Genomic DNA, 22009 nt, shown 5'->3' on the forward strand with positions numbered 1-22009 from the left:
TGAGACAAAACACTTCTCAATATATATGCACCCAAACAGGGAGCACCAAAATACTCACAAACTGAAGAAGGAAACTGGCAAAACACAATCATAGTACGGAGTGTAAAACTCCCTTGGCAGCTCTAGCTAGATCACCCAAACAGAAAATCAATAAAGCCTTAATTACACATTACCAAGTGCAATAACTGATATTTACAGAGCCTTTCATCCCATAATCAGATTATACATTCTTTTCCAATGCATATGGAACAAACATTCTTAAAGACAGACAAGTGGTGTCATGAAACGAGCCACAACAATTTCTAAAACTGAAATCATATCAAGATTATTCTCTGACCACAGTGCTTTCATATAAGAAATCAACTCTGAACAAACTGAACTAACAAGCAAATTTCTGAGAAGGATAAAGGGGAAGAGGTTCATGTACAAAGGACCCACGGAGAAGGACAGTGGGGAGGAGATTGTCTTTGGGAGTGGGGGTTAGATGGGGCAGGGGAGAGCAATGAGGGGGAAAATGGAACAATTTTAATTGAACAATAAAAAAATAAAAATAAGTTTCTTGTGAACAGCAAAAATAAAGACAACTGTGAATGAGAATTCAAGAAACCATAAAATATGCGAAGATTTAATATGTTTTACTTAGCAACTTTTATTTAACAACATTTACTTAGTTGAAAAAAACAACCAAGTAAAGAAGAAGTAAAAGGTGAGACCAAAAGTTATAGAGACTGAGAAGAATAACAATACGACATATCAAAACTTCTGGGATGCAGCAAAAGCAGTGAAGTTTATGTCATTACAGCTTATCTGAAGAAAAAAGAAAAATCCCAAGTAAACAGCCTAACATTACATCTTAAAGATCTAAAAAATAACAACTAAAGCAACCCAAAATGAGCAAAAGAAATAAAGGAATAAAAGTTAGAGCACAGTTAAATAAAATAGAGAACAAAAAAAAGTATACAAAAAATCAATACAGCAAAAAACTGATTCTTATAAAAATTAACAAAACTGACAAATCCCTGGCTAGATTCATTGAGGAAAAAGAAAAAAAAGACTCATATAAAAAAAATTAGAAATGAAAGAGCAGATACCAAAGATATCACAGATATATAGAATATATCTTATATATCTCTAATGAATACAGAGGCAAAATTCCTAATTCTAGCATATCAAATATAACGATACATTAAAAATACTACTATGTCACATCAAGTAGGGTGCATTCCAGGGACACAAGGACTGTTCAACATGTGGAAATTGATCAACGTAATGTACTACATTAACAAAACAAAGGATAAAAGCATATGATCTCAACAACAGATGCAGCTTCAGCATTTGAAAAGATATAACATCCATTTATGATTAAAACAGTAAAATAGGTATGCATAGAAGGAAACCACCTCAACATAGTAAAAGCCATATGTGACAAACCCTCAGAAAGCATTCCCTCTAAGGTCAGGGACAAGACAATGATACACACTCTAACCACTTTTTTTGTTTTTTGGGTTTTTTCACTGTTGTTCAGTAACAGTAGTCACCATTCCCCACCAATTACTATCTCCCACCCGACATAACTGCAGATTGGATATTGCATCCTCCCCTCCCCCATTGTCTTTGTCCAGGGGTCCTTGCTACCCTTTCCCCATTATCTTCCTCCTGCCTCCTCTCTGGTTACTGTCAGCTTATTCTACATTTCCATATCTCTGGTTATATTTTGTTTGTTTGTTTTGTTGATTAGGTTCCACTTATAGCTGAGGTCACATGGTATTCGTCTTTTACCATCCAGCTTACTTCACTTAGCATAAAGCTCTCCAGTTCCATCCATACTGCCACAAAGGGTAGGAGCTCCTTATTTCTTTCTGTTGAGTAGAATTCCATTGTGTGTATGTACCAGTTTCTTGATCAATTCACCCCTGATGGGCACATAGGCTATTTCCAGCATTTGACAAAAGTAACACTGCTATGCACATTGGAGTGCATAGGTTCTACTGAAATGGTGTTTGAAGATACTTAGGGTATAGTCCCAGCAGAGGAATTGAGGGGTCAAAAGGAAGCTTCATTTTTAGGGTTTTGTTTCTTTTTTCAGGGAATTTCATACTGTTTTTCACAATGACTTAACATCATCATTCCCACTAACAGTGAATGAGGGTTCCCATTTCTCCACAATCTCACCAGCACTTGTGGTTGTTGATTTGTTTATAATGGCCATTGTGGTTTAATTTGCATCTCTGTGATGGCTAGTGATGCTAAATGTCATTTCCTAAGTCTCTGGGCCATGTGTTTATGCTCCTTGAAGAAGTGTCGGTTCAGGGACTTTGCCTACATTTTAATTGAATTATTTGTCTCTGTGGAGTGTAGTCATGTGAGTTACTCCTATATTTTGTAGATAAGACCATTGTCCAAGGTATCATTGGCTAATGTATTTCCCCATACAATTGGTTCCCCTTTCATTTTGCTGATGTTTTCTTTATTGAGAAGCAGATTCATAATTTGATGAAGTCCCATTTGTTTATTCTTTCTTTTATGTCCCTTCTACAGCAAAGCAGAGCATCAGGAAGTGCAAAAAGAAACAAAAAGATTCACCTAAAATAGGAAACCAAAGAAAGAACCTGCAATCAAAATGTAAGACTCTCCACTAAAAAAAGCTAAATGAAATGGAGGCAAGATCGAGGATTCAAAAGAATGGTTATCAGGATGTTCAAGGAACTCACAGATACAAACTATTAACAAGAACCAGGAAGTAATGAATAATACAATTTATGAAATAAAAACACACTAGAAGTAATTACAAACAGGTTGGATGAAGCAGAGGACAGATCAGTGAGCTGGAAGACAGGTAGAAAGAAACAACAAGGCAGAGAAGCTGCACAAAAAAGACTCAAAATTAAAGAAGATAGTTTAAGGAACACCAAGACAACAGGAAATGCAACAACATTTGAATCATAGGAATACCAGAAGGACAAGAAAAGGAGCAAGGGATACAAATCCTGTTTCAAAAAATAATGACAGAAAATATTCTGAATCTGGAGAGGGGAACCCCGCCCCCACAAGTTTAGGAAGCAGAGAGGGTCCCAATCAAGATGCACCCAAAGAAGCCTACTCCAAGACACACCATAATTAGAATGGTAAACTTCTAAGACAAAAAGAGAACCTTAAGGGCAGAAAGGGAGAAACATACAAGTTGGCACCAATAAGGCTAACAGCTGATTTGTCAACAGAAACACGGTATGCCAGGAGAGAATGGACAGAAACATTCCAAGACTCTATACAGCAAGACTCTCAATTAAAATGGAAAGGGAAATAGGAGTTTCCCAGACAAAAGAAAGCTGGAAGAATACTCCACCACCAAACCAACACTGCAAGAGATGCTAAAGGGATTGATATAAGAGGAAGGGAAAAAGTGAGAGAAAGAGGAACACAGGTACAAAGGGGGAAAAATGAGTAAGTATGGATAATAAACTTAAATGTCAATGGATTAAATTCTCCAACCAAAAACACTGTAGCTCAATGGATATGAAAAATGACCATACATATGCTACCTACAATATACTCACTTCAGAGCAAAAGACCTAAAGACTCAGGCTGCAAAGACCTAAAGTTCACAGACTGAAAGTGAAAGGTTAGAAAAAATTTCTAAAGAAATGGACAGCGAAAAAAAGGTGCAGTAGCAATAATTATATCAGATGAAATAGACTTCAAAACAAAAGCCATAAAAAAAAACACTGAAAGACACTTCATAATACTCAAGGAAAGATTCCATTAAAAAAACATAAACACTGTAAACATATATGTGCCCAACATAGGAGCACACAGAAATCTCAGAAAATCTTGGAAAACTTCAAGAAAGATATAGACAACAACACAATTATAGTAGGGGATTTAACAGCACAGCCAAAAGTGTATAGATCTTACAAACAAAATATAAAGAAGGATATTGTTGCATTGAAAAATGCCCTAGATCCAATGGACTTAACTGATACATAGTGAGCCTTTCATCCCAAAGAAGCAAAATACACATTCTTCTTAATACACATGGAACATTTGCAAAGGTAGACCACATGACAAAACACAAAACAAGCCTCAGTAAAATTCAAGAACATCAAAATCATATAAAGCATCTTCTCTGACAACAAGGAACTGAAACTAGAAACAAACCTCAAGGAAGAAACTCAAAAACAGTCAAACTAATGGAGGATGAATAGCATGCTGTTAAACAATAAATGGGTCAAGAATGAGATTAAGGAAGAAGTCAGAAAGTTTCTGGAAACAAAGGAAAATGAATACACAATAGTCCAAAACTTATGGCACACAGCGAATGCAGTCCTGAGAGGGAAGTTCATAGCGATACAGGCCTGTCTAAAAAAGATAGAAACATTTCAAATAAACAACCTAACCCTACACCTACAAGAACTGCAGAAACAACAAAGACAGCCCAGAGCAAGTATAAAGAAGGAAATAACCAGGATCAGAGAAGGATTAAGTGACATAGAGACTAAAAGCACAATTCTAAGGATCAATAAATCTAGGAGCTAGCTCATTGAAAAGACAAGCAAAATCGACTAATCTTTAAGCAGACTCATCAAGAAACAAACAGAGATGACCCAAATAAGCACAATCAGAAATGAAAGAGGAGAGATTACAACTGATACCACTGAGAAGCAAAGGACTGTAAGCAACTGCCATGAACAACCATATGCCAAGAAATTTTAGAGGACCTGTGATGGAGGTGAGATAGGTGAGAGTGGAGTCTACTTCCTCCTATGCATATGTGGAATACCTAGCCAATCTTCTGAGGAACAGAGTGAAGAGCCAAAGGAATCCCAGCATATATGAAGACTGTAGGATGCTGAAATATCAGACAGCAAGTAGATTGCTTTGGGATAATATGGTTGCTGAGACCAGCACTGGGAGCCAGGTGGCTGTAGTCCCAGGCCTGCCACCTTCCAGGCCTGCCAAAGGTTTTCTGAAAGAGAACCAGATCAACAGCTCCCTCCCTTGCTAAACAGGGAGGACAGAGCAGCACCAGGAGGGACCTGGATGCTTGAAGTCACTGGGAGGAATAAGCACGAAGTGGCAAACTTACAGGGATGGTGAGCACCCACTGAGACTGGACATCTGCTGAGAACAGTTGGGCTGTGACAGACCCTGACTGGGATAGTCTCTGGTCTGGTTGGAAAGTTGGGCTGACTGGGTACTTACTTGTTAGGAGCTGCAGGCTTGAACAGGAGGAATTTGTTAAAAAAAAAAAAAGGTTCTTGGTGGCTTTTTAGGGAATTCTCCAACAGCAGCCACCCATGCCTCCCCTCACTGCCCCACCATGCTGTGGCTGATGATGTCGCCACACCACTGCCTTCCCCCCGCCCATATCTGTCACCCCAGCTGCAGCCCCAACCTCACTGCTCCTGGGGCTACGATCCTTCCCCCACAGCAGCAAAGGCCACAACCCCACGCTCACACACTCACATGACCACATCACTGTGCCCCTGATCCCACCACGCAGGAGCAGAGGCTGTGTGCCCACCATAGATGACCCAGTGGCTTGCATCCACACCTGCCACCACAGCCATGGTGGCATCCCCGCCCTGTGGGACTTGACTGACTTCCTAAGAGGAACGAGGTGGTGCTCCCCATAGTGATCAGCAGGGCTCAGGGAGTTAGCAGTCCCTGGAAAGACTTAAATCAGTGGGGGAGCTTAACTACCCTAAGAGGCTTTTTGAGAGTGCCCAGCACCTAGGACAGCAAAGAGCCAGAAGGTGGTGAGTTTTCCCTAATTGGTACACTTCAAGGACAGCACAACTGGTGGACGGAAGGCATAGGCCCAGTGCAGAACGGCACTGGGGGCCCAGCAGTGAACTGAGGAACTAGGCCGGAGGCTGGGTAACTGTGAAGAGTGCAGCCCAGATCTAGCCCATATTCTCCCAAAACCATAGGAAGGGAGAAAAGAGAAACCCAAAACTCCTCAGCGTGCTGCAATCAGGAAGACCAGCAGAACTCACCTGACCAGTTAAAAGCAAGCAGACTTATTTTCCTGTCTACAAGTAAGACAATAACACCTGGAGCTGTGAAGGCACCCAAGTCAGACCCAAAGAGATCATCCCAAGAACTGAGACACTGAGACAAATTTCACTTTGCTATTCCAAATTACTCTTTAAATTATTTTTACTTCTTTTACTAGTATTTATTTTGTTTTGTTTTCATTGCATTGTCTGATTGGTTTCCTGGTTCTCTGTTTCATATTGTATTTTAAATTCTTCTTCTTTAAATTCACTTGTTTTCCAATAGTGCAATACTTTAGGTCATGTACTTCCTAGTCTTGTTATTTAGATCAAATAGATTCTGTCATATGATTGTTGTTGAACTATTATGGTAATTAATTCTTACTCCACAAAATTGTAAATGCTACACAGCACCCATCCTGGATCTTACCAAGTTCACTGTCTTCCAGAACTTTATTACTGTTGTGGTTAACTCCATTCTCTTCCACACTATGCCTATTTCCTATCCTTTACTCTCATTGTAGTCATAATCTGACCTCCCACAAGCTCAGTTTTCTGGATTCAACTAACAATGCTTCCCCCCTATAACAAAAGTCTTATCTTTTTTCCACCCTTTCTAAAAAGTGGCTGAAATATCACGGTTAACACTATACTCATCCAAAGCATCTCCTATTGTTCCTCACATGTTGATACTATAATCGCACAGAATACACTCCCAATGTCTTACCCATTTTGCCTTCCCCTTCCAACTGATCACAAAAAAGAATACGTGAGAACTCTAGGATACCTGCTGGAAGACAAAACTTACCAACAGAGAAACCACCAACAGATAATAAAAGAAGAGGGTGAAGGAGTGAGTGGAAGCCACACTAATCTCCACCCAGGAAGTATAATCTCCACCAATTGGAAGTATAACTAAACAATACAGAAGTTATCCAGAACAAAACTGAACAACAGCAAGAGCATAGCCTCAAACCTCAGGCAGACAGGAGCAGATATGACACAACCTGTCCGCAGCTGCACAAAAGCACAAAAGATATGCTGGGCAGGGTGACTGTCAGTTAAGCAGCTGGAGGGAAAGGCCCACGAAAGAAAGACCCAACAACAATCAAAACAGAAAGACATCCGGAGAGCAACATAAATGACAACCAAAGAGCAGCAAGTTCAGGACATCAAGGAGACACACTACTGAATATCACAGGTCTCCTACCATAGAAGTTGACACCACAACCCCAGGGAGTCAGAACAGAACCATTTAAGATACAGAGGCTAATAAGAAGAGTCTCACAAACAATGGAAACACAACAAAACAATACCCAAATGAAAGGAGGAAGCCTCAGAAAGAATGCTAAAGGAAACAAAGGCAAGTCAATTATCAGACATTGAGTTCAAAACAATGCTTATAAGGAAGCTCAATGAGCTCACTGAGAATTACCAAAAACTACTGGAAACCTACAATGAACTCACTGAAAATTAAACCAACCTGAAAGAGGAAATAGTAACAACAAGGGCCTAGAGGTAATGGAGAATAAACCTTCTCAATTGAAGAACACAACAGAAGGAATCAAAAGCAGGCTAGATGAAGATGAGGATCAAATTCACAAGCTGGATGACAAGGTAGAAAAAAAATTTTTAGTTTTCTGAGGAAATTTCATACAGTGGCCACAACAGTTTGCATTCCCAACAATGTACTAGGGTTCCTTCTTCTTTGCATCCTCTCCAACATTTGAGAGGACGTTTGTTGATTTGTTTATGTTGGTCACTCTCACCGTGTGAGATGGTACCTCATTGTGGTTTTAATTTGCATCTCTGTGATGGCTAATGATGCTGAGCATCTTTTCATGTCTCTGGGCGCTTTCATGTCTCATGTCCTTGGAGAAGTGTCTGTTCAAGTCCTTTGCCCATTATTTAACTGGGGTGTCTGTCTTCCTATAGTGGAGTCGTGTGAGTTCTTTATATATTTTGGAGATCAGACCCTTGTCTTAGGTATCATTGGCAAATATGTTTTCCCATACTGTTGGTTCTCTTTTCATTTTAGAGGGGTGGGAAGAAAATTCAGACAACTGTAATTGAACAAAATAAAATAATTTAAAAAGAAAAAAGGAAAAAAAAAACCCAGGAAGAGCAAGAAAAGGAGGAAACACTGCGAAAGAATGAAGAGCTGTTAAGGGAACAGCAGGACAACGTGGAACATAATTAATATCCGTATAATAGGGAAACTAGAAGGAGAAGAAGAAAAAGGGATAGAACCAGTTTGAAAAAGTAATTATGGAAAACTTCCCTAATTTGATGAAAAAGTCACACAAATCCAGGAAACACAGGTCAAAATCAAGAATGCAAAGAAGCCCACTTAAAGAAATGTCAAAATTAAAATGGCAAAATTCCAAGACTATGAGAGAACCTTTAAGGAAGCAAGAGAGGAAAAGGAAGTAACATCCAAGGCAGCCCCAATAGAACTAGCAGCTGATTACTCAATGGAAATGCTCCAAGCCAAAAAGTAATGGCAAGAAATATTCCAAGTACTGAAAACCAAGGGCTGCAACCAAGACTATTTTATCCAGCAAGGCTCTCAATTAAAATGGAAGGCCAAATAAGGAGCTTCCAGGACAAAAGAAGCCTCAAGGAATATACCTCCTCCAAACCAGCTCTGCAAGAGACCCTAAAGGGTCTGATTTAAGGACAGGAAGAAAAACAGAGCAACACAGCTACGAAAAATGGCAATGAATAAGTACCTATCAATAATAACCTTAAATGTAAATGGATTAAATGCTCCAATCAAAAGATATAGAATAGCTGCAAGTATAAGATAACATGACCCACACATATGCTGCCTACAAGAGACCCACCTCAGATACAAAGACTGACACAGACTGAAAATGAAGGGCTAGAAACAAGCATTTTTCAAGCAAATGGACAGGGAAAAAATGCCAGGGTAGCAATACTCATATCAGACAATCTAGACTTCAACACAAAGGCCATAAGCGACCCAGAAGTTCACTTCACAGTATTTCAGAAAAGAATGCATAAAGATATAAACATTGTAAATATACATACACCATAATAGGAGCACCCAAGTAGAAGAGAAAAATCATGGAGGGCTGCAAGAAAGATATTGACAGCAACACATAATAGGAGGGGATTTTAACACCTCACTGTCAACAAAGAATAGATCTTCCAACAAAGTATCGAGTAAGATATTGTGGCATTGAACAATACCCTAGATCAAATGGACTTAACTGATATAGAGCTTTTCCTCCGAAAAAGGTAAAACAGACATTCTTTTCAAATGTGCATGGAACATTTTCAAAGAAAGACCACGTGATAGGACACAAAACAAGCCTCAGTTAGGTTCAAGAAAACTGAAATCATATCAAGCATTTTCTCTGTCCCCAAGGTACTGAATCTAGAAACCAACCTCAAGAAAGATTACAATTGATACAAGAGAAATAAAATGGATTGTAAGAAATTCCTACAAGTATATGCCAAGAAATTTAAAAATCTAGAAGAATGGACACATTTCTAGAGAAATATAATCTTCCAAAACAGAATGAAGAGGAGGCAGAAAGTCTAAACATACCAATAACAGCTGATAAAATTGAAGTAATTATCAAAAAACTGCCAGCACACAAAAGCCTTGGGTAGGACAGTTTCACAGTAGAATTTTACTAAGCATTTAAGGAAAAGCTAACCCCTATTCTTCACGGATATTCCAAAAATTCCAAGAAGATGGAAGACTCCAAAACTCTTTTTATGAAGCCCACATTATCCTAATCCCAAAACCAGATAAAGACATAAGAAAGAAAACTTCAGGCCATCAACACTGATCAACATAGATGCTAAAATCCTCAACAAAATACTGGCAAACTGCATCCAGCAATACGTTAAAAAGAGCATACACCATGACTAAGTGGATTCGTTCCAGGGATGAAAGGATTGTACAATATTTGCGATCAATAAACATAACACATCCCATAAACAGAAAACCAAAAACCACAAGATCATATTAACATATGTGGAAAAAGCATTTGATAAGGTACAGCACCCACTGATGATAAAAACATTCAGCAAAGTGGGAATAGAGGGACCATAATAAAGGCCACATACAACAGATCTACAGCCAACATCATACTCAACAAGCAAAAAGTAAGTTTCCACTAAGTTCAGAAACAATGCAAGAATACCCTCTCTCACCTCTCCTATTCAACATAGTATTGGAAGTCCTAGCCACAGCAATCAGACAAGAAAAAGCAATAAAAGGCATCCAAATTAGAAAGGAGGACATGAAACTGTCACTGTTTGCAGATGACACAATAGTGTACATGGGAAATCCTAAACTCGACCCATGGACATGAACTATAGCAGGGGAATGTGGGAGGGACGGGATGGGCAGGATGGAGTGGAGTGAGGGGGCGGGAAATGGGACAACTGTAATAGCATAATCAATAAATATATTTTTTAAAAAAGAAAGAAAATCCTATACTCCACCTAAAAATTACTCAACCTAAATAGTGAATTTGGCAAAACACCAGGATACAAGGTCAACATTTAGAAACCAAAGGCATTTTTATACAGCAACAAGGAATACTCAGAAAGAGAAATCAGGAAAAAAAATCCTATTTGATATAGCAACAAGAAAAATAAAGTACCTAGGAATCAACCTAACCCAGGAGGTAAAAGACCTATACTCAGAAAACTATACAACACTGAAGAAAAAAATAAAGGAAGACACAACAAATGGAAGCATGTACCATGCTCATGGATTGGAAGAATTAACATCATCAAAATGGCCATACTACCCAAACTGATTTATAGATTCAGGGCAATCCCTATTAGAGTACCCATGACATATTTCACAGATATAGAACGAACATTTCAGAAATTTATATGGAACCATAAACGACCCTGAATAGCTGCAGCAATTTTGAGAAAGAAGAACAAAGCAGGAGGGATCACAATACCTGATATCAAACTGTATTACAAGGCCACTGTAATCAAAACAGCCTGGTACTGGCATAAAAACAGGCACATAGACCAATGGAACAGAACAGAGAGCCCAGAAATAAACTCAACTCTCTATAGTCAGTATTTGACAAAGGAGGAACAGCATAAAATGGACTAAAATTAGCCTCTTCAACAAATGGTGCTGGGAGAGCTGTATAGCTTCATGCAAAAAAATGAAACTCGATCACCAATTAACACCAAACACAAAACTAAATTCAAGGTGGATAAGAGACTTAAATATTAAGTTGTGACACCATAAAAGTTCTTCAGAATATAGGCAGGAAAATCTGAGATATTCCATGTACCGATATGTTCACTGATATGTCCCCTAGAGCAAGGGACATAAAGGAAACAATAAACCAATGGGATCTCATTAAAATAAAAAGCTTCTACATGGCTAAAGAAAAGAGTATTAAAATGAAAAGAGAACCACACATTTGGGAAAACGTATTTGCAAATAATACCTTTCATAAGTGTTTGATATCCAAAATATAGAGAGAGAACTCACATGACCTCACTTCAAGAAGACAAGCAACTCAATTAAAAAATGGGCAAAAGACCTGAACAGACACATCTCTCAGTAGGACATACAGAGGACCCAGACACATATGAAAATGCTCAGCATCTATAGCCATATGAAAAATGCAAAATAAAATCACAATGGGATACCATTTTAGAGTAGTCAGAATGGCCATCATAAATAAATCAACAAACAACCAGTGTTGAGAGAGGATGTGGAGAAAAGGGAACCCTAGTACACTGTTGGTGGGAATGCAGACTGGTGCAGACACTGTAGAAACAGTATGGAATTTCCTCAGAAAACTAAAAATGGAGCTGACTTTTGACCTGGCAATTCCACTACTAGGATCATTTCCTAAGAACCCTGAAACACCAATCCAAAAGAACCCATGCACCCCAATGTTCATACCAGCACCATGTACAACAGCCGAGTGATGGAAGCAACCTAAGTGCCCATCAGTAAATGAAGGGATCAAAAAACTCTAATAAATTTACATAATGAAATACTATATGTAGCAGAAATAAAGAAGACTCCTACCCTTTGGGACAGCATAGATGGAACTGGAGAGCATTATGCTAAGTGAAATAAGCCAGGTGGTGAGGAAGCAATACCATATGATCTCTCCTGTAAGTGGAACTTAATCAACAAAAACAAACAGGCAGGCAAAAGAGAACCAGACACACTGAAATGAAGAACAAGTGGACAGTAACCAAGTGACAGGGCATAAAGTGGGGAGAGTAGTTTTCAGGAACAACTATAAAGGACACATGGACAAAACTAAGTGTTGGTGGAAGCAGGGGAGGGAAGTGGGGATGGCTGTGTTGGGGGCTAGATTTGGGGGTAAATGCAACTTTACTTGTACAATAATAACTTTTAAAAAAATGTTAAACCAGGATAAATGGACAAATTTCTAGAAAAATATAACCTCACAAAACTAAAGAAGCAGCAGCAGAAAGCCTCAACAGGCCAACAACAGGTGATGAAATCAAAGGAGTAATCAAAAAAGTCCTGGAACACAAAAGCCCTAGATTGTATGGTTTCACAGAATTTTACAAAACTTCTAAGGAAGAGCTAAATCCTATTCTTCATAGACGATTCCAAAAAGTCCAAGAAGAGGGAAGACTTTGAAACTTTTTATGAAGACAGCATCAATCCTAATACCAAAACCATAAAGACACAACAAAAGAAAGAAAACTACAAGGAATACTATAATGAACACAGACTACGAAATCCTCAATAAAATATTGCAAAACTATACCCAGCAACATTTGCAAATCAATACATCTAATACATGACATAAAAAAGGAAAGATGAAAATCACATTGTGATATCAATAGATGTGTTAAAACTATTTGAGATGTCTCTAGGAACAGGAAGTGAATTGGTAATGAAATAGGGAGAGGAAATGCTTAGAGTGAGGAAGGAAAACCAAGCTAAGACAGGGAAAAATTAGAGACAAAAAAAAGAGGAAAAAAAATAGGAAAGTAAAGGAAAATAAAAGGGCAGGGTAACAGAGAAAAAGAAGCAAAAAGAAATACAGGCTAAAGCATTGGAAAAATTAAAAATATGAGATGCAAAAAAAGACTAGGAAATGGGAATCATTAAAATTTATGATTTGAAATACAAAATTAGTTAAGGTCTAGTGATAAAGTTGCAAAAAAACACAATCATTACTACCCTGCACACAACCAACACAGATTGCTTAAGATGGAGAGAGAATGTGGGTACTTTAAGAGCAGGTAAAAGGATAGGATGACCATCAAGAAAATTGGTTTTGTGTTGCTGGATGGGGGAGAAATAAATGTGGAATGTAAACAAGTTTAGCATGAGAAAAAACAAAGTTTAACATGAAAATAATAAGGAAACAAGAAAGTAAAATGGGCTAAGAAAAGGAAGGCACAAACTATGTGAATTGAAATAAACTATAGTATAAAATCTAGTGACTAATACACACAAACTTGCTGGACAATAGATGAAATATTAGAAAGTTATGCAGGAAAATATTACAAATCATGGAGAAGACTACAGTGGATTTCGTCTTGACAGTTATCTTGTTTACCTTTACCACTGTTTTCTTTTTTTGGATCCACCTCTGGTGATGTTAGATGTTGACCCTATCTGACCTTAGGCAGCCTGTCCAAGACTTCCAAGGATCTACTGTCTGTGGTTGACTCCTTTGGTTGTCAATCTAGTCAGTCTGCACTCAGCAGTCAGGCTTAAACACCACAGGGCAAGGGCAGAGACCCTCTTGGCATCAGGCCTATTGTTTCCCTCAGGCTGCTGCCCCATCTGAGGGGAGAGGGCTGACTGAGGAGGATGGTTGCTGACACAGCACCATGATTGCCCTCATCGCTTTCCCCAAAGCTTCCATACCCAGTCTCATTCTTCAGGTGTCTCTAGCCACTCTGCCCCAGCCGTTGCCAGAGTACAGGATAAGCGGCTGCAAATGAAAAGTTGTGCACCAGTCCTCTAAAATGTCACTTTGCGTCTCCAGCCGTTGGTCTATGCAGCGAGCAACCACAGGTTGTTATCCGTATACTTTGGGCTCTGGTGCTCTAGGCTGGGGATCCCAGCTTAGGGATGAGACCCCACTCTTCTCAGGGGGGCCCAATCAATCATTTAATTATACCTATGGCACTGCTGTCTGTGGGCACCCCACCAGCCCTCTGAAGTCTCCACTGCAGTCCTTACCAGTCTGGCTGTGCTGAAGCTGAGTCTTCTGTCTATCCTAGGTTATAAGGCTTCTCTCTCGCTATTGTTCAGGTGTTTGTTCCAGGTGATTTCTCCACATTTTAGTTGTAGTTTTAGGTCAGTCCTGGGAGGAACTTAGTATGACTTCTATTCACTCCTCCGCTATCTTGAATCTATTCTTACATTTCTTAACTTCAGCCTTCTCTGCTATGTTGCAAAAAGCACAAATAAAATGCATAGTTGTAAAACACACATTTTATTTTTGACAAAAGAAATCAAATTACAAATGGACATCAGTTAGAACAAAGAACTTCTTGCTCTATGCTTTTTGTACTTAACAGAATTTTTTTTTAAATAACTGAACCAAGGTGAAAAAAACATGAGGTAGAAGGAAGATACAGTAATCCTTGAAGCACCTAAGTATTTCAATATATAAAGAAGAAAAAAATAAAATGCAGTGAAGTGTGTATGGCGGGGGTAGATTAGATACATTTCCTTTTCAAGTTTTATTTGCCTCAGTCTAAAACAACTGTCTTACAAAATCACTCACTGTATGGTGGTCCCAGTAATACTGCTACAAAAGAGTTCTGGAAAGAAGCATACTGGGTAAGGTCTGTGGGAAGTGAGCTTAAAACATTGCCTTTAGGAGTTAGGGTACTGAGTAGTCTGAAGTAACAGATTCTCAATGGGAAATGAGGTCAGGACCTAGAAAGGCCCAGGATTCAGTGAAATTAAAAACAAACAAAAAAAACCAAATCTTTTTTGTGTTGCTGTCACAGCTCTTGCTGCTGAAGATAGGACAAGTGTAGCAAAGGTGTTAAAGAAAGAAAAGGGGTGGTGGTACCAGAATCATTTTGTCCAAAGTTATTCTGGTTCCATTTCAAGATGTGACTCTGGTGTGTAGCCGGTGTCAGGAATTTATTTTCATGATCTGCATCCTCCTGAAGCTCTTGTTCCTCTTGACCAATCTCAGGCTTAATTTCTGACCTCCGGGCCTTTTTTGGCCGTAGCTCTTCTTGACCAAGATCTTCGCTCTCTCTACCCAGATTTACTTTCCACTGCCACTGCTTCTCCAATGACTGAATCCTTGTCCAACTTCCTCGATGCTCATGGTTCTCCACCTACAATCATGCACACACAAGCATAAAGAACTTCTTGGACAGTAGTCACACCTGTGCTTCCTGCTTGCTTTCCCATAAGCCACTGCCTTACCTCCAGAAGTGTACGGATCCGTTTCAGGTCTGGAGGCCGTCCAGCCTGCAACAGCTGCCAGATGCTGTAGTTTTCATCCAGAGTTACCTCAAGCAAATCACCCTCCAACATGAGTTCCTCCAGAGGGACCCGAGTTTCTTCAGGCAGCTCCAATACAGGGCCAGTCAACTGTGGTAACAACGATGACAGCAGTCCCAGGTCTACAGGGTTATGATAACAGGATGTGTTAGAGATTGCCTCTGGCTGTACTGCAGAGACAGAAGACTACATAGGTCACTTGTGATATTTAGTCAATAGGCTGCCCACACTTAGACCTACCTGTTTTCCTTGAGGACTGTGCTAGGGCTCCCTTCTCAATACTGGTCATCCTGTGTCTGTTCTGCGACAACCCCTGCACCTGCAAAAGAAAGCAAGAATGGGTAGCAACAATAGAATCAAGCAGTATTTTTCATCTCTGGGGCCCAACTTTGGAACCCTTCCACCTCCTGCAGGAGAAATGCAGACACAGACAGAAAGCAAGGAAGAGTCCAAAGAGCTGCACAGCATGGACAGGATGTAGAATGATGCAAGGAGGCTGGACAAAAGCAGACTGAAAATTAAGAGGACAGGCATAACTAGAGAGTAATAAGAGTAGTGTTAAGAAATATAATTTAATGTCAAGAGTGGGGCTGCATAATTTACCTTAGGCAAATCCTTGTCACTGTCTTTTCTGAGATGCTCAGATGCATGGACTGAAGGATAGGCAGAGGAGTCCTCAGATCTGTGATCAGACTGCAGCTGCTGGCGAATTTTGGAGAGCTGCCCCAACAGAGTCATCACATTTTTAGAAGCTAGAGCCTGCCTGGCACGCCCCTGCCAGCCAATGGCTCTCTCTGTGAGGCACTGTAGGGCCTCGCCTTCTGGTAGCCACACAGGCAGTCTCTGTAGAGCCACCAGCAGTGCTAGGATAGTCTCCAGGCGTGGGCGCCGTGAGCGCATACACAGTGGACACAGAAATTTGGTGTTCCACTCCCACCAGGCCAGTGGCGGGGAAGAGGCAGAAGTGGATCTTGGGGAGCTGAGCAGGTTGGGTACAGACACACACCGCCCATGAAACCAGTCCTGGCACAAGTCACACTGTAGAGCTCCCACCCCAGCTGGCACCTGCCCACACACACAGATGGAAGTTGCAGAGGCGGCTGTGACTGATGACACCAGTGGATGGGGCTTGGTGGAGTTGGTGCGACGCAATTTCAGGATACCTTCTTTCTCCTTCTGTTCCCCCTCCTTGAAAACCACAGTCTGCCATGACCAAGACAGGGGGAGAAGAGGTCAGGGGTCACTCTTCTTTAGTGCCTTTAATACCCTACTCCCAAAGCAGGAGAACTGAAGCCCAGGAAGCAAGCAATCTGCCCATGGTTACCAACATATTTTTTATCACTAGGCCTTTCTCCCCATCTAGGCCCAAAGCCCTTACCATAGAGCCTGGGTCCCTGAGGTCCTGTGCAGACAATCGTGGCAACTCTGTGTCAGACTGACATAATCCAAACTCCTTGTGAATCCACCGGCTGCGCCTGGTGCTGTCTGAGCCCACATCTACACACGGGCAGAGCACCTGAAGCAGGGAGACAGAACAGGAATGACCAGGATTCCCCTACCTTCTACTCTCCCCGGTACACCACAATTTCCCATGTAATCATGAATCATCTGAAAACAGCCAGGTCAGGGAAAGAATCCATGGGTCAGGACTGACTTTTACCTCTAGCAGTGTGTAACATGAACTGTTCTTCAAGAAGGTCTTGGAAACCTTTTCCTTCCAGGAATGTGCCCTCCGTACCTGTAGCTCTAGCTGTTTCAGCTCTTCCAGGCTCACAGGTAGGTCTCGGCCCACCGCCACCAAGCCCTCCAAGTCATCCAAGCATGGATAGTGATTACCATTCTGAAATAGGGACAATAAAATGGGGGGAAGGTAATGGGAATAAGAAGTATAATTGGTAGGTATAAAATAGGGAGAGGGTCAGAATGGTATAGGAAACAGAGAAGTGAAAGAACTAGTATATACAATCCATGGACATGAACTAAGGGTGGAAGGAATGCTGAAGGATTGGGGGGTGCAGGGCAGAGGAGGGATAAAGGGGAAAAATTGGGAAAACTGTAATAGCATAATCAGTAAAATATAAATTAAAAAAAAAAAAAAGAAAAGAAAAACCATTTCCAGCCCCTATTTGCACAGGTCTTAAATACAGAGCTTCCCCTTAGGAAAAGAAAAAGAAAAAAAAAAAGAAATCTCAGTTTTGTTATGGCTACAACCATTGTATCTTGAATGTGCTGAACAATTCTGGGTAACTGCAACACAGACCTATACTATTTTGGGGAAATGGATACCTTTCTCTCAAAATTCCTAGTTTCACAAGCTTAGAAAAAGTCCACTTAAAAGGTCAGTTACGTGGCATGCTTTGCTTCATCTGGCCCCCTCCTTGACAACATCTCCTCAGGTCTAGACCCACATATCTCTCTCTCCTTCCTGTTATTCTAATATCTACAGTTCCTTCATAGCTATCCCCAAGCTGCTGCCTCTACTTTTCAACCAAACCCAACTGAGTTACAGAATGGAACTGCTTTTCTTCTGGTTGTATGCCAATAGTAGGAAAGTAGGAAACAAGGTTCTCACTTGGATCTCATCCACATCAGCTATCCATGCCTGTGCCTTAGTCAGAGCCTCTTTGAGTGCCTGGATGTTAGGCAGGTGAACAGGGATGTTTTCTGCCTCACGAATTATGGTTTCCAATGTCGCTGGTGGATGTTTCTGGCTAAACATATTGTAGGAAAGAGAAATCCATCCTTAAATGTTACACATTCATAGGCATGTTTTTGGTCCTGTTTCCTTGCCAAAAGCATGAACTACAAAATCTTCAACAAAGTGAGTAAGCAGTAATTGCTGAAGTCTAGGGAACACTCTAATACTGTGAAGCAGACATGCAAGTCGCTTATAAGTCAGGTGTGGTATCTGTCACCTGAGCGCTAAGTCAGTCTAGGAATATATTCCCAATTACTACTTTTACACAGTAGGAACATATAGAGGACTGGATGAAATGGTCATACTACTCCTTCATAGTTTAGCACATGTCTGAGAGTCTGGTGCCAATGTCATTACTGAAGTCATATTTAGGATGACTCACAAATTCTGAGGACTGGAGTCAGGGCACATATGGGAGAAAGGTTAGGTCCTACCTGGATTCCAGGCAGAAATGGGCTTTTTCTTCCCAGCATTCTGCAATGGTCAGCAGCTCCTGAAGTTCAGCCCGGGCCTTGTCCACAGAAGGGCTGGAGGCTACCTTGGTGCCCATAACCAACAGCCTCTGCATGATAACCAGAGAGCCCCTTTGAGCTGAAGGGGCCACTGCTTGCTTCACCTCTTCTAGCCATTGTGCCTGTTCCACCTGCCTCTGGAGCTCATGAGCTTCAGGCACCTCCACACCCAGCTGCTGCCCTCTCTCTAACAAAGCCTGCAGTTGACCTAGACTGGGTGGCAGTGAGGCCAGAGCCTCCCTGGCCTCAGCTTGGTAGGCCTCCACCTGGTCCACGATATCCTGCAGAGATACAGGGTAAAGAACACATTTAGGCACCTGGACAATCAACTACCCAACCTTCATGTGTTCCTAATCATCTCTCACACACACCTTGTTGATTTACACTTAGTTTCAACCATGCCCTATGGCAGGATGTGATTGGTACAAAGAAAGATCCTATATTTATATAAACTGCTTTTTTTTTAATTGTCTGAACTTTATTTCTCCAGATATACTTTAATAACATCTTATCCTTTTGGACAACTTCTTGAGACTAAAGTATGAAAAAGAAAAATCTCCCCAGAACCTTTGGATTCTGCAACCCCAAAAGTAAGATTTTATACAGCTATCTGCTCCTTTTGTTTGAAGACTCTCCCCTTATTTTATGCTATTAGGACAGCTCGTATTGCATTCCTACAACTTGTAAAAAGGAAATATTTTAAGGAGCTACTTAAAACAATCAGGTTCTCAAAATTTCTTTGCTATCTCATACTTGGCTAGTATCTCCTAACAAAAATTCAGTCTTGTCAGGTCCATCCTTACCTTGACATCCCCAATCTGATCCATGGCACAGGGCAGTCTGCTCATATGCTCCAGAAGGACCCGTAGCTGTGTTAGGGTCAGTTGTGGAGAATCAAACCTATATGAGTCAGGGAGAAAGGACTCACTAAGTAAATTGCCAAGGCCATACTTCATGTATCCAAAACCCTTATTTCCCCTCCATGAGACAGTATCTCCAAAGGACATCTATATTCAGGAACTCTGAACTAGTAAGTTATTAAGACAAGACTTAAGAACATTCTATATAAGATACTATGGTAACAGTTGGTAAGAGATGATACCAAAGAAAGACAATCAAAGTTCCTCAGGAAGTGAAACAGTATGGTCCATGAAGTGAGTATTTTTAGGTAGGAAAAAAATAAATACAGCCTTCTCTTTGAAGGAATGAAAATGTGAGATGGTCTCTAGAGAGCTCTTATTTTGTATGGAGATATAAGTTAAGACATATAAGGAGGTCAAAATAAGGAAATGAGACTTTATAAAAGCAAACAGCCAACAGCACATCATAGTAGTAGCTTTCACAGTGAGGTTAATCATAATATATTTGTTCTAATTGGAGTGACTACCAGAATTTTTAAGCAAAACACATGGAAGGATTAACCAGCAGAGTGCTATGTGATGATATAGAAGGGTCAAAACAACAATAGACACTCAAGATAAAGAAAAATAAGAACCCACTGTGGAACAGCCTATGTGATGTTAAGTTTTAGGAACTGGTAGAACAAATGAGGCCAACAGGGTAAAGGGATGGCAACTTGAGATAGGTAAACACTGTCTAAGTATTAAAAGCTTAAGGCCACCTGATATGACCATGATCAGGTCAACATGGGAAAGTTTGAATTTCCTTCGCAAAGAGCTCCTATATGAAAAGGGAACTCACTACTATCTTCACTTTTTAAAGAAAAAAAGGTTAGTTAATACATAATACACTATACAAATAGTGTATGAGATGTTTATACATGAATTGTACACCTGAAGCCTATGAAATTTTATTAACCAATGTCACCCCAGTAAACTCAGTAAGTTTTTTTTTTTGAAAAGAGAAGCAACAAAAACAACAAATAGAGGAATACAAGGGTTCAAGAACCATTCATTGTACTTATTCGAAGTTTATCATGTAATAAAGCTACCATATCAAGTTGAGAAAAAATGATTTAATAAATGGTTTCAAGATAATTCATTATTGCTATAAAAATGAACTTCATTCAGAAATAGACTGCAAATATATTTTGAAACTATGATAAAAATTGAAAAACTCTGAAGAAGCATATTTTATCCAAATATGGATCTTTACACTATCAATTTTATCAACTGATGAAACAAAAAGGAGGGAAGGTACATAAAGAGTTCTGATAGTTTTTAGCATGAAACATTTTCCAGGATAGAGGAGGTGCTGAAGCAAAAGATGTGATCACTGTATACTTAGTGACAGGAGAAATGGGTAAATTCAATAATGGAAGCTTGGAGGATAGCCACTGGTCTGAAATACAAAGCCTATTTGTGAGTCCTTATGCCTCAGGAGAGTGACAAAGGGACTCTTAATGAGAGCAGAGAAAACCCCTTGATCATTGGGAAAAAAGCAGTTTTACTGGTTGTTTTTAAAAATGTATCTGATGAATGATGCACTCATACGTATATTTTAAAAATCTTTAGGAATGACAGTGGCCAGAGGGGAGCAGGGAGGAGAATGAAGGTGGGAAGAAGGGGAAGGAACGAGTCATCATCTTGTTGCCTGGTGGAGGGTCTTGCTTTCAATTTGAAAAGACACAGCATCCATGAAACACAATAACGTGAAGTGCAGTAAAGGGGAGATATGCCTCTACATCCTATGTTTGAAATTTCCCATTCTCAGTGTCTTCTATTTCTTACTATATCATTTTCAAGTCTTCTCTTGCTATTCTCACTATAACTTACCCAGTGTTGAAGCCATGATTCTTCAACTATGTCATCAATATAAGTCTGGTCACCAATATGGGCATTTATTACTGACTACCTTTTGTTATATACATTACTTATGGTCTATCCATTTTTTAATTCATTTTCACATAGCACCAGCCCTTTATGCCCTTTCCTCTCACTCACCTAGCTTCTTGGCCACTGACCAACCCCAGGACTTGGGATTCACAAGTTTCTGCTTCAATAAGACAGTTCTTCAGTTGCTGAAGCAGCTCACTGTTTGGAAATTGTTTCTCATGGGCTTCAGACTCCAGTGCCCTTAGTTCGTCAAAGCCTGGAGACAGAGTAAAAGTAAAAGTTGCAGTGCTACCAAAAAAAGGAGGAAGGAGGCTGAAATGCTGACGAAAAAACAACTTGTCCATGGACACTTTCTTTTATCATCACTTACTGCATTTCGGGCCAGCCTCCACCTCTAAGGCCACTCGTACTTTGTTGGCCCAAGAGTCAAAGGACTGAGCCCGAATCTTCAGCTTATGAAGCATGGTGGGCAGCTCATCGAGAGTGTACCGATACCTGGAAAAAAT

General features: G+C 40.1%; 1 protein-coding gene across 4 annotated transcripts in view; it reads right to left on the bottom strand.

Annotated features, from left to right (window-relative positions):
- Window positions 1-14526: 14526 nt before the first annotated feature.
- LOC112310318 (lysine-specific demethylase 5D) overlaps window positions 14527-22009 on the bottom strand; it is a 35482-nt gene continuing 27999 nt past the window's right edge. For 3 of the 4 annotated variants that reach the window (XM_024566535.2, XM_045200462.1, XM_045200461.1), the window contains exons 16-26: window positions 21874-21998; window positions 21612-21759; window positions 19512-19608; window positions 18631-18989; window positions 18071-18209; window positions 17159-17338; window positions 16877-17014; window positions 16102-16701; window positions 15739-15817; window positions 15421-15620; window positions 14527-15329 (exon numbers count right to left, since the gene is read on the bottom strand). In XM_024566535.2, the coding sequence (XP_024422303.1) occupies window positions 14982-15329; window positions 15421-15620; window positions 15739-15817; window positions 16102-16701; window positions 16877-17014; window positions 17159-17338; window positions 18071-18209; window positions 18631-18989; window positions 19512-19608; window positions 21612-21759; window positions 21874-21998 (2413 nt within the window). In that variant the 3' untranslated portion in view covers window positions 14527-14981. The remainder of the gene's footprint in view (window positions 15330-15420; window positions 15621-15738; window positions 15818-16101; window positions 16702-16876; window positions 17015-17158; window positions 17339-18070; window positions 18210-18630; window positions 18990-19511; window positions 19609-21611; window positions 21760-21873; window positions 21999-22009) is intronic. The other variant, XM_045200463.1, reaches the window with a different exon arrangement.

The sequence above is a fragment of the Desmodus rotundus genome, chromosome Y, assembly GCF_022682495.2.
Source record: "Desmodus rotundus isolate HL8 chromosome Y, HLdesRot8A.1, whole genome shotgun sequence".
NCBI lineage: Eukaryota > Metazoa > Chordata > Mammalia > Chiroptera > Phyllostomidae > Desmodus > Desmodus rotundus.